The sequence below is a fragment of the Bos grunniens genome, chromosome 26, assembly GCF_055505025.1.
Source record: "Bos grunniens cultivar Pamir isolate PY7600 chromosome 26, Bosgru_T2T1.0, whole genome shotgun sequence".
Taxonomy (NCBI): domain Eukaryota; kingdom Metazoa; phylum Chordata; class Mammalia; order Artiodactyla; family Bovidae; genus Bos; species Bos grunniens.
The window spans coordinates 21936147-21948734 of record NC_141190.1 but is presented as its reverse complement, the minus strand read 5'-3'; the positions used below and the strand labels follow the sequence as shown (position 1 = coordinate 21948734).

Genomic DNA, 12588 nt, shown 5'->3' with positions numbered 1-12588 from the left:
AAAACACTAGTGATTTTGTTTGAAAATCGCTAAGCAAAAAACTAAATGGTTCCAGCTCTGTGCTAAAGACATACAAAACAGTTTTCTTCCTACCTTAACCACATTTAAAATGTTGGTTTCAGGGAGAGAAGAAAAAATTGGCTTGTAAGATGAATCTTCATTTTCTTTCACCCCCAATGTCATCTGTGTTTCAGAACTATAGAAAAGTGAATAAAGAAGTGAGAAATTAGGAATAAAATTCTGAGAAGCACTGAACAACAAAAATTTTATTGAGGTATAATTACATACGATAAAATAAATATACACATTTAAAACTTTGATGAATATGTATATACTAGTGTAACCACCATCCCAACCAAGAAATAGAACATTTCTATTACTTCCCAGAGTCCTTGTCAGATCTGAGTTAATCAGCTATCTCCTACTCCAGGTATATTTGATTTCCATCTCTACACATTAGTTTTCCCTCAAACAGCTGCTTTTTATAAAGCAATCTCCCTGTTGCTCTTGGTGTCTGAGAGCTATGTAGAAGGTGGCTCTGACTACAAAGAACTCAAAATGCCAGTGGCCCAATAAAACTGCCACAGCAATATAAACAATTCTAAGCATTTCAATTTTGGTTGAAGAAATCAGTGAAGGTTCATGGTAGAGAGAGAAATGAACCTAGCCTTCAAAATATAGGCAATATTTTATTTAATTTTTTTGAATAAATAACCCTTTCATATGGTTAAAAAAAGGCTGAGAGATATGAAGGCACAGTGTGCTGAAGAGAATGGTCCTTGCAGTCTAGGGCCTCAGCGGCTCATTCCCCTTCCCGTGGACAATCACTACGAGCTTCAGCCCTTCCTCCCGTAGGTGTTTTATATACATACAAGAGTAAATATGAATGCACCTCTCCCCAGTGCTTTAATACTTGTATCTTGGAGATACTCCTATAACTACATGTGCAGAACCTTCTTATTTCTTAAAATGTCTGAGTAGCTGTAGTGACTATCAGATGAAGTACTATATATTAAGCCCCCAGAACCATGTCTGGCACACAGTAAAAATATGTAAGTATTGGTAGCTCCACTCAAATGAACAGTGCTTCAGGAAGTGAGACAGATAAGATCTTGGTAAGCAGACACTGAGGATGGAGGTGAGGGACTTGCATGAGGAAGATCCAATGCAACAATGGCTAATATGAAGAAAGAGCAAGAGAATCAATTTGGTTAGAACAAAAGGGTGAACAAAATAGAAAACAGGTCAGAGTCAATTGTAGAGTCTTAAATACAGGTATAAAGGTTTAAAAGTGGAGAAGAAAATTTTCATAAAAGGAATCCTCTAACAGTGAAAAGAAGAAGTATATTGGAGGTGGGAAGCTTCCAGGAGGAAGATTTTTGCCACGCTAGACATGAGAGGAGGATCTGAATAAGGCTGATGCTAGGAATGAAAAGGAAAGAATAGCTGTGAGATAGGTACAGGTGCAGGAAGAGAACACAGAGATGTAACACAGCGATGGAATGTAGAATAGAAAGAGGTTAGAACTAAGTCTGTATATCCTGCAGACTAATGCTAAAGAACTGTTACTTGAATCCTTTAATGTCTTACTCTCCTATCTGAATATTTACTCTAACAACCTTCAAATCTACTATTTGGATGCATATTTGTGAGTATGCATACACATAACAGCAAAAAAAGATAGGTTGCACATGAGTCCTAGTAAAGAAGAGTGAGTTGTGGTCATATCTCAATAGGATTTAGTCTTGTACTCCATGCTGTTTAAACAGGTATTTCATTATGCTTCACTCATTCCTTCACCAGCTCACTCTTGCTCATCTGTGTTCATCTTTGCCTACCACTATACAGCAACAGTAACTTACAGCCACCACCTCCTGGCTGCAGTCACCAAACCTGACTGAGGCAACTCGTCAGTTGGTAAATAATCAATCAGAAAAACTATTACTGGTATTTATTATGTCTTAATGAAATCATTATATCTTTACTTCACTATTTCCACTATAGTACCTGTTCACTACAGTGAAGAGAAAAAATTCAAATCTGTTGCATACATACAAAATCACCACATACTACTCAGTTCATTAAATGTTAAATAATAAAATAGTATTAACTTTCTAAATATAGGTATTTGAGTATTTTGGTCTTTTTGGGGAGGAAATACTGGAGCTTTTGAATGCTCTGAGAAAGCATTATGTTTCCTATTTAAAGTGATAGAATACAGTCTTCATGTGAAAATTTGCTATCTAACGTATTTTCAGATACAGGTTACATCTAAGCAACAAGGAGGAATCCTGTATGTGGTGGAAAGAGATGGAGGGATGAAGATTTTGGTTCTAGATATATCAAATAACAAAATTTGTATTTTTAAAAAAAGTAAAGGTGAGTGCATTTTCATAAAGTTTAAGAACTGTTTTTCCTTTTTTATTTACTTCCTTTGTCCATTTTTCTAATAGTTATTGAATTTTCTTATTAATTTGAAATTAAGCCTTTATTCATGACCAGAATTCCATTCATAGTTGATGATTACACAATGCAGGGGTTGGAGCACCCACCCGCCACAAAGTCTAAAATCCTTGTATTAGGTATAACTGGCCCTGTATATATCTGCAGATTCAATCAACTGATGATTGTATAGTACTGCAGACTCTTCAACAACCTGGTCTGAAATGCGCAGGTCTACTTAAAAGTGGGTTTTTAAAAATAGTAAGTAATATAGTACTATTATGATATACATATTCTCCCCTCCACCCCTCAATTTTGACTTTTGTTTATGGTGATTACTGTCATAGAGATTTTTCTTTAAAAAAGTGGTCAAATATGTTAAATATCTCCTTTTATGGATTTTGCATATTCAAACAAAATCATCTTCCCTTCTTCTAGGATTATTAAAAAAAGTTCTTCTATTACTCTGTGATTTCATTATACACATTTAAATCTTTATCAGTTTGAAGTATGTAAAGATTTCTTTTCCTAGAAATCCACCTCATTCCCAAATAATGGGTAATACAGATACTGAATAGCTCACTCTTTCCTCAGTTTTTGAAACACTACCTTTAGCATTTACCAAGTATTTGTTTCTTTTCCGGGCTTATTTTCTTCCACTGATGGAGCTTTGAATCTCTATACCTGTCCCATGTTATTATCTGCTAAGGTCAATCCTGCCTCATAACTTCTCAAAACTTTCCTGGGTATTATTTTTTCTATATGACTTTAGAATCACTTGTAGAGTCCCAATTCCCCTTGTCCCCACAAAAACCTGATTGGCATTTCTTTAATTTTGCTGGAGTATAGTTGATTTACAGGGTTGTATAAGTTTTAATTTTTATTTAGGATCTCATCAAGTTCAGTGTACCTTAGGGGGAGCTCTAACGTATTTATGATGAATTTTCCTACTATTCTTTTTTGTTCTTTAGTAATTTTACATACACATACACAACTTCTATTTAAGCTTATTCCTGGGTATTTAGCATATTTTTCTTACTATTGTAAATTAAGTGTATCTTTTAGTTTCATTGCTTTTCAATAGACTCTTAGGCTTCTATATATACATTAAATCACCTTTTCTGCAAACAATGAATCTTTCACCATTTCCAATTTTTTTTTCTTATCTAATTATTTTGACTTATTGTGTTTGAGCTTTCCTCTTCCCAGGCTTCAAGGCTGAATTCTTTCTTTCTTTTGGTTTCTGCCCTCTAAGGTTGGTCCAGAGGTTTGTGTAAGCTTCTTAGAGGGTGAGATCTTGCTGAGTTTTGGTTTGTTTTGTTTCTCCTCTGATGGGCAAAGCTGAGTGAGGGGGTAATCCTGTCTGCTGATGATTGGGTTTGTATATTTGTTTTGTTTGTTGTTTAGATGAGGTGTCCTGCACATCTATTGGTGCTATTGGTGGTAGGGTGATGCTGGGTCTTGTATTCCAATGGTTCCCTTTGTGTGAGTTCTCACTGTTTGATACCTCCTAGGGTTAGTTCTCTGGTAGTCTAGGGTCTTGGAGTCAGTGCTCCCACTCCGAAGCCTCAGGGCTTGATCTAGAGTTTTGCGTGGGGGCCTATATATTCTTTTCCACTGGTCAGGTACTGCTGTCTGCTCTCAATTGGTGTTTGGCATGCACTTCAGTGTCTGAAGGTGTATTCCTGATGTATTGTGCAGAGAGATGTACTCCATGCCCACCTACTCCTCCGCCATCTTGTCCTTCCCCTGAATTAAACAATTTTTTTCATGGAGAATAGAGAAAGTGTTTGTATGAAGATTCGGTAGTTCAGAATTTTTCCAAGGGGAGCTGATGGAGAAAGTTCCTTTTCTTCTTATAGACCATGGACTCCACTACACGGAAGAGCCTTGCTGGCATGGGCAAGCAGCTAGGCTTGCAGCTCCTTCAGCTCCCACCATATCTTCCCTTCAGACTCTCCAAGTCCTGGGCCTCTCCGTATATTTTACTTGATGAGGTCAGATACAAAAATGATCCGGTAGATGGAACCACGTGAAGAGCTTCTCTCTGTAGGCAGCCCTGTCCTGCAGCCGAGGGTGTGCCTTCAGGCCGGCCCACAGGACGGCGGCTAGGGTGGGGCTGGGGGTGAGGACTGGGGGTGAGCCAGAGGTGACCAAGCCTGAAGGAACTGAGGTGACTGAGGCGGCAGTAGCTGCTCATGGCCTAATTGTTTTGGCCAGTAATCCCCAAATAGTTGTAAATAACAACGGGCAGTCTCATTAAAAAAAAAAAAATTTTTTTTAATTTAAAAATGTTTCCATTTTTTCCCTGTTAAATATGATGATGGCATTTAGATTTAGATGTTAACAATGTCTCTCATTCAAGATCCATTTCAACTTTGAGAGATTTTTAAAAAACCAAGAATGAATACTGAATTTATCAAATGAATATTAACTATTGTTATATAAATCATTTAAAAGATAATTTTGGAGTTAATAGTGAAAAGAACACTTACACTAGATTGTCTTCATTAAAGTCTGGCTGAAGATTCTCCAGAGGAAATAAAGATCTAAAATCAATTCCCATATTGAAAAACACAGCAGCTATATCAGACAATGATGGAATCCAGGGCCAAATTGGTGAATCACTGAAGGTATCTATTTAACAGAAGAAAATATTTTATCCCAAATCTTGGGTTCACAAACCCTCAGTTGTAAGATGATAGTTTGCATGTGAAACATGGATTATTACCATGATTTCATAGAAATGGTAGCTGGTAATAAATTAAGTATATAGTCATCTAGAATAATCATATAGGAATTATAGATTTTCAATTAAATATGAAGGAAATGACATTTATGAACAAAATATCTGTGAGTGATGGATGATAAAAAGGTGTGACATGGGAGGAACATTTTGAGAAGACTGGAAAACAACAACAGTAAGAACAGTAAAAAAAAAACCAAATACTGCTAACACAAAGATTTTATCATGTACACTGTCTATGTAGTCCCAAGTCTTACAGGTAAATCATAATGCTTGTTTCATTAAAAGGGATCCCAAAGGTTAGAATGCAACTGTTATACTCTTATGGTGGATACTTTCAATCTTTTCAGGCATAATCAGTACAATACTGTTGCTCACCAAAAAGCCATCCAAGTCAATTGGCTAATTAAACAATTTCTCTTTACCCAGCACAGCAGGCCATGACTTGGTAAAAATTATGTAAGTGCTGCCACTTGTAAGATCTTATATTCCTTTTCTCAATGCAACTAGAAAAATGCACTCTCTTATTAGTTTCATTTTATTATTAAAGACTTTATATTAAAAAAATAATTTTTATTCTATATTTCCAAATATCCTAATGTTTAGTAATATGAAAGATCATGCAAAAGCAACCAAAAATTCATGCTACTAATCACAGTAAATTTGTATACTCACCATTTCTTATTGTTATTTCCATTAATGTACTTAGAATCTGCATAGATACAATACAGTCTGTATGAACTGACATCATCTGTTAAAAGTAGTAAAGAGTATTGAGAGAGAAGAAAGAGCAAAGAGGGTCAGAGAGATTAACATACTCCACCCAACATAAAATATGAGTTGGAATTTAAATACAGAGCTGATTCATAAGTCAGAGCCCTTTCCATTCTAACATGCTTTTTCTTTTTTTACAACTTTCATTTATAATTAGATAAATATCATATTTAAAATGATCAAAAGTACATTTCTAGTTCATATCATACCATGAAACCAAAAGACCATAAAGGAGAAGGCTACTAAGCTGTTTGTCACATCACGGGCAAAAATCAAATCACGAACTAGTAAAAAATATTTTACAAATATACAAATTAATATGTCAATGTGAATTTTTAAAAGCTACTCAATATCACTAATAATCAAATAAACGCAAAAAAAAAAAAAAGATATCATTAGTTGACTTCAGGATTGGTAAAAATCAGAGTTGTGATAATAGTGTTCACAAGAGTACTAAGGAAAGAGGTAGTATGCCCAATGTGAGTGTGATTTGGTAAAAACTGTAAAGTCTATTTGGCAATGTTTATGCAAAGTCATTGTCCTTATACTTTGATCTACTCAGGCTTTTTTATGTACAAAAATTAACATACGGAAGCATATCATTAGTGTAATTTCTACAAGACAACTTTTGGGAATAAAATCTCAAGTTTAACAGACATTAAAAAAATCATAACATATCAAGTTATTTTAAAATGGTTTTGTAGAGGAAAACATATCGTGCTTCTATTTCTTTTGTTTTGGAACCATAGATTATAATAATGAATAAATTTAAATCTATGTAAGGATGAATAGCCTAAACTCTGGTTTCAGTCAGGCATATAACATGTGTCATTTCAAAATCAACCTATGTGAAAAAAAAAAGTCTCTGCTATGATGTTTGAGTCATCATTACACTCTGCCAGCAGGGGCAGAATCATTCAAAGGCCTGGCTACAGGACAAGTTCTAGATAAACAACCTTTTTGTAGGGGGTGATGAACTTAAAGGTGGGCAATACAGTGAAAGTGAAAGCTCTCAGTTGTGTCTGACTCTGCAACCCCTTGGAATTCTCCAGGCCAGAATACAGGAGTGGGTAGCCATTCCCTTCTCCAGAGGATCTTCTTAACCCAGGTCTCCCACATGAGCCACCAGGAAAGCCTGGCGGCAATACAGAACTTGGAGATAAATAAGTAGAGATATATATACATAAAACAATCTAATGTCTGTCAATTAAGATTGGGTTAAATAAATCAATCATGATATAGCACTACAAAGGAATATTTATAAAGCGATTAAGAAGAATGATAACATGTCTATATCAAGATGAAAATAAATCAATAATTTATAGTTATCTGAAGAAAAAAAAGTTATAAAACAGCTCATATTCTGGACAACTACATTTAGACACATGATAAAATCATGAAGAGGCAAACATTTCAATTAACAATTCAATTTCAAACTATTAGGATTATAGGATTAAAGTGAATTCTGACTCATTTTCTGGGGGGAAAAAAAATACATATATATAAGTTGGTAAGTCTCTCCATCATGAAAAACGGACTTGGAATTAAAAAGAAATGAGACAAAGTGTCTTACATGGAAAAAAGCACTTAACAAATGGTTATTAGTTTGCTTTTCAAAGAATAAATATGAAGAGTATAAGAAACTGCTTACATGAAGGTATGTTTGTATGTCATTATTAGGGTTTTAAAGGCTATAATGATGGACCCACATCAACATGATGAAAACACAGATGAATGCAAAGTCTTACTTGTAAGTTTAAGAAAAAATATATTACACAGAGAATAATGGAGTCCTGGCATGACAACAAATGAGGTTCTGAATTGTTATAAATATCTGGGGGCAGGGGTTGATGGGTAGAGTCTTGCTGGAAACTGCTGACAATAAAGATCTTATATGGAGCCCTTGTTCATTCATTGGGGAGAACAAATTAACAATTTAGGAGTGAAAGTAACAAGCTAAAGGTCATTCAGGAGGGTGACCGGTAAAGGGACTTGAGAATATTTAGTGTGGGAAGTGATGAGTCATGACAGTTGTTTAAATAACTGAAGGACTGTTAGATGAGGTATATTGTGGGGAGCTATAGAAAAGATAATTAGTATTACTAGATAAAAATTATTTGGAGGCAAATTTTGATTTAATTAGGATTGTTAAGAAAAAAAAATTACTGGAATCCAAGAAGTGAGCAACTAAGTACAGGAAGCAAATGTTCCTGCTCCATAGTCTGTCCCACCTGTTATTCTCTCTGCCTAGAATGCTCTTCTCTCCTCTCATTTATCATTTGACATATCTATTAATATAAATGTACACACACACATTTATGGTCTGTCTCCTCTATACTAGAACATGGGTTTCAAGAAATCAGAAACAGTTTTTTTATTACTGTTCTCTCCAGTACCTGGCACAGTTGGCACTCAAATATGCCAGCTATATGAAAAATGAATGAGAAACTATACTGGAGTATCTAGTTCTTGCCAAATATGAGATTTTTTGAAATGCAATCTTAGAAGTCCAAAATAGAAACTGCATGTTTCCCCTACTTCTCGCTTCATACATTTAGTAGTTCTCTGATACCACTGATACTTATAAAATTACCATGTAGATACCACAAAATTAAGGTAATTATTTAAGTGGATTTAAAAGTTAAATATGGAACTTCCCTGGTGGTATGAGTGAAGTTGCTCAGTCATGTCCCATTCTTTGCAACCCCATGGACTGTAGCCCACCAGGCTCCTTCATCCATGGGATTCTCCCGGCAAGAGTACTAGAGTGGGTTGCCATTTCCTTCTCCAGGGGATGTTCCTGACCCAGGGATCGAACCCGGGTCTCCCGTATAGTAGGCAGACGCTTTACCGTCTGAGCTACCAGGGAAGTAGTGGATAAGAATCTGCCTACCAATGCAGGAGACAAGGGTCCGATCCCTAGTCCAGCAAGATTCCACACACCATGGAGCAACTAAGCCTGTGCACCACAACTACTGAGCCTGTGTTCCAGACCCTGGGACTCACAAATACTGAAGCCTGTGCACCCTAGAGCCTGTGCCCCTCAAAAAGAGAAGCCACAGCAATGAGAAGCCCTCGTACTCCAAAGAAGAGTAGCCCCCATTCACCACAACTAGAGAAAGCCTGCACAGCAACAAAGAACTAGTGCAGCCAAAAATAAAATAAATTTAAAAGTTCAATATGAACAGGGATGAGAATACTCGGGTGGATTTGCACCTCCCCAAATATGAATGGGGGAATATTAACATACAATTCAAATCCTAACAATGTATGGAGCTGCTGGCACAAAAATAGGGGGAATAGGTAGGAGAAAAACTCCAGGTACATAAGCATTAGAAGACCTTTTCTAAAGCAAACTGCAATAGTGATTTACCAGTGTGATGAAATGTCTTAGGCACAACTAGCATACTGCCTATCCTGCACACTGTCTACATTGGCATTTCTCTGGCAAACATTTTCCTTAAATTTATATTTATTGGCTGCACTGGGTCTTCGTTGCTGCATGCAGACTTTCTCTAGTTGTGGCAAGCAAGGACTACTCTTTGTTGTGGTGCTTGGATTTCGTTGGCTTCTCTTGTTGCAGAGCACAGGCTCTAGGAACTTGGGCTTCAGTATTTGCACCACACCTGGGCTCAGTAGCTGAGGCGTGCAGGCTCTAGGGCATATGGGCTTCAGCAGTTGTGGCACATGGGTTTAGCTGCTCTGCAGCATGTGCAATCTTCCCAGACCAGGGATCAGAACCCGTGTTCCCTGCATTGGCAGGTGGATTCTTATCGACTGTACCACCCGGGAAGTGCTGGTAACCTCTTTATGCCAGTTTTTAACCCACTAAAATCATGGGTTTGATATGCTAGATTTTTTTTCTTTAGCAATATGCAAATAAGATTACATTTTAAAAGTTTACTTTTGACTGAAAAGTATAGAGAGAGACAGTATCTCAAAAACATTTCTCTTACCCGAAATAACCACTTCAACACAGGTACAGGACACTGGACATAGTGATAAGCCGAGGTAAGGAAGCCTTGTGTTGTCAAAAAAATTTGATCTGTTTTTCCTGATCTGAAAAAACACAGTGAAATCAATATGACTGCTACATTCATGGCAAGAAACGTGTACCACATCTGACATAATCAGGGAAATGAACAAGCAAACCATTGCAGTCCGTGGAGGTGGACTCTGCCCTAATGTGGATAGGTTACTCATTAAAAAAATTCAATCAATGGCCTCAAGCTGAACCAACCTGGTGGCCTGGCTCCAGATTTATCTGGTGGATGAATCTACATTAGCTGGCAGTGTTAAAGAGCCTATCAAGTCTCAGAACACTGTCCACTTTTGCCAGCCTGGGTTTGTACTTCTAAAAAGCTCAGCACCAGAATTAGTGCTCTCTCTCTCTGGGTCTGAACTATCACACACCGAGAGAAATTAGACTAGTCTGGGTATTGTGGTAGAGACTGTTAGTTGCCTATTCTGCCATCTATTCATGTCTTTCCTCTTGGTAAATGAACTCTGGGGTTTTTAGCTGGGCACACTGGCTGCCTGAAATAAAAATCACTCCCAGGCTTCCTTGCAAAGCTAGGTGTGGCCATGCTGACTAAGTTCTACCCAACTATCCCTAAGTTGAAGTGTTATGTGGGGCTTCTGGGAATTTAAATGTAAAGGCTGGAGCTCCAGTAGCACCTGAAGCAACCAAGTGCTAAAGATGGTGAAGAAGAAAGACTATATTTCTTGAGTAAGCTCTTGTTATTTGACAGTCATTGTTATTAGATATTGATCTTAATCCTAACTAGTAGAGGCATGAGATATGCCAAACGACTATCTTACACTGCTTCCTATAATAATAAACACAAAGAGCAATAGTAATAAGAGGACTAAGAAACAGGACAAGTCATAATAGAAATTAACCTTTCAGAAGAATTGCATCAAGTCAGTAATCTTTTAATTCTTATACAGGAAAAAGTAAAATGTCTATTTTCCTACTTACTTAAGAATAAGCTTTTCTACAGCACTTTGTCCGATAAAACCAGAGTCTCTTAAATCCAAAGTATACTGACTGAAAATTTTTCCAGAATTAAGGAAATTAAATATTTCTTCGCCTGGGTGATGATCAGGAATAGCATCAATTGTAATTGAAAATTTCTTTAGAAATTCTCTGGGAAAAAAGAAAAAAAAGAAGTTATTGAATACTGAACAGTTATACTGCATATAGTTTTGTATTTAAAGACTGAGTGCAAAAAACCCTTATCTTAGGACCACTATTAACCCTAGATTAGAAGGCGAACATGAGAACACATGTTCTGCTCCTCCCACTTTTTGCTAGTAGTTAATACTGCAAAGCCACTAAACGTGTCTGTGCAAAAAGAAAAACTAGGAAAGACAAAGAAATGTAACTTGGCCTTAACATTTGCCTTTCAAGTCCACCCCAGATGGATTAAGAACCCACCATATATTATTCATAAAGTAAACCACCACCAATGTTCCATTTATTTTATGAAAAACAGAATTTTTAAATGTATTTTTAATAGAGTGTATTTATGAAAAACAGAGTGCTCTTTTTTTCCTCCGAATGATGTTTATTTATCTAGTTTTATTGAGGTATAATAGACATACAGCATGGTATAAGTTTAAAATATACAGCATAAAGATGTGACTTACATATATCTGGAAATGATGATCACAAGTTTAGTGAACATCCACCATCTTATACTGGTATAAAATTAAAGAAATAGGAAAAAAAATTTTTTCTTGTGATAAGAACTCTTAGGATTTACTCTTCTTTCAACTTTCACTACAACATACAACAGTGTTAACTTTATTTCTCATGTTGTACATTACAACCCTAGTACTTATTTATCTTATAATTGGAAGTTTGTACCTTGTGATCACCTTCATCCAATCCATCCTTCCTCTGAACCCTCTGCCTCTGGTAACCACAAATCTGATCTTTTTCTGTGGTTTGTTTTGAAGTAAAACTGACCTACAACACTGTTAGTTCCTGTTAACACAACATAGTGACTTTGTACTTCTATACATTTCAAAATGATCACCATGACAAGTCTAGTTATGATGTACCACCATTTACAGCTATTTACTAATTCCCCACATACTTGTGCTCTTCTAAGAGGCCATCTTCATCATCAGTACTGTCGTGATCACCAATTCTGATTGGGGATTTAATCCCTCGGCCCTGCCTGATGTCTTCCTGTAGTTGCTTTTGCAGTTCATCTAGCCTGAGAATCAAAAGAATGTTATAATAAATGGCTTAACCTAAAAATAAAAAATCTTTAGTTTATGTCTAAAAGCAGTACCTACAAAAACTCATTAAAAGACTTGACTATTTCTTTATGGCTAGGACTTCAAGAGGGCTTCCTGGATGGCTCAGCGGGTAAAGAATCCGCTTGCCAATGCAGGAGACACAACAGACGAGAGTTCAATCCTGGGTCAGGAAGATTCCCTGTAGAAGGAAATGGCAACCTGGGTAGTCCAGTATTCTCGCCTGGGAAATTCCATGGACAAGGAGCCTGATGGGCTACAGTGCATGGGGTCAAAAAGAGTTGGACACAACTAAGCACACGTCGCTGAGGGTCGGACACGACTGGGTGACTTCACTTTCAATTTTCACTTTCATG

The 12588-nt window shown here is 36.6% G+C and overlaps 1 protein-coding gene across 10 annotated transcripts in view; it reads right to left on the bottom strand.

Annotated features, from left to right (window-relative positions):
* SLF2 (SMC5/6 complex localization factor 2) overlaps window positions 1-12588 on the bottom strand; it is a 41180-nt gene that overhangs the window by 14822 nt on the left and 13770 nt on the right. For all 10 annotated transcript variants that reach the window (XM_086379545.1, XM_086379539.1, XM_086379540.1 and 7 more), the window contains 6 exons: window positions 12067-12189; window positions 10944-11111; window positions 9919-10021; window positions 5864-5939; window positions 4938-5079; window positions 94-196 (listed from right to left, as the gene is read on the bottom strand). In XM_086379545.1, coding sequence (XP_086235671.1) covers window positions 94-196; window positions 4938-5079; window positions 5864-5939; window positions 9919-10021; window positions 10944-11111; window positions 12067-12189 — 715 coding nt within the window. The remainder of the gene's footprint in view (window positions 1-93; window positions 197-4937; window positions 5080-5863; window positions 5940-9918; window positions 10022-10943; window positions 11112-12066; window positions 12190-12588) is intronic.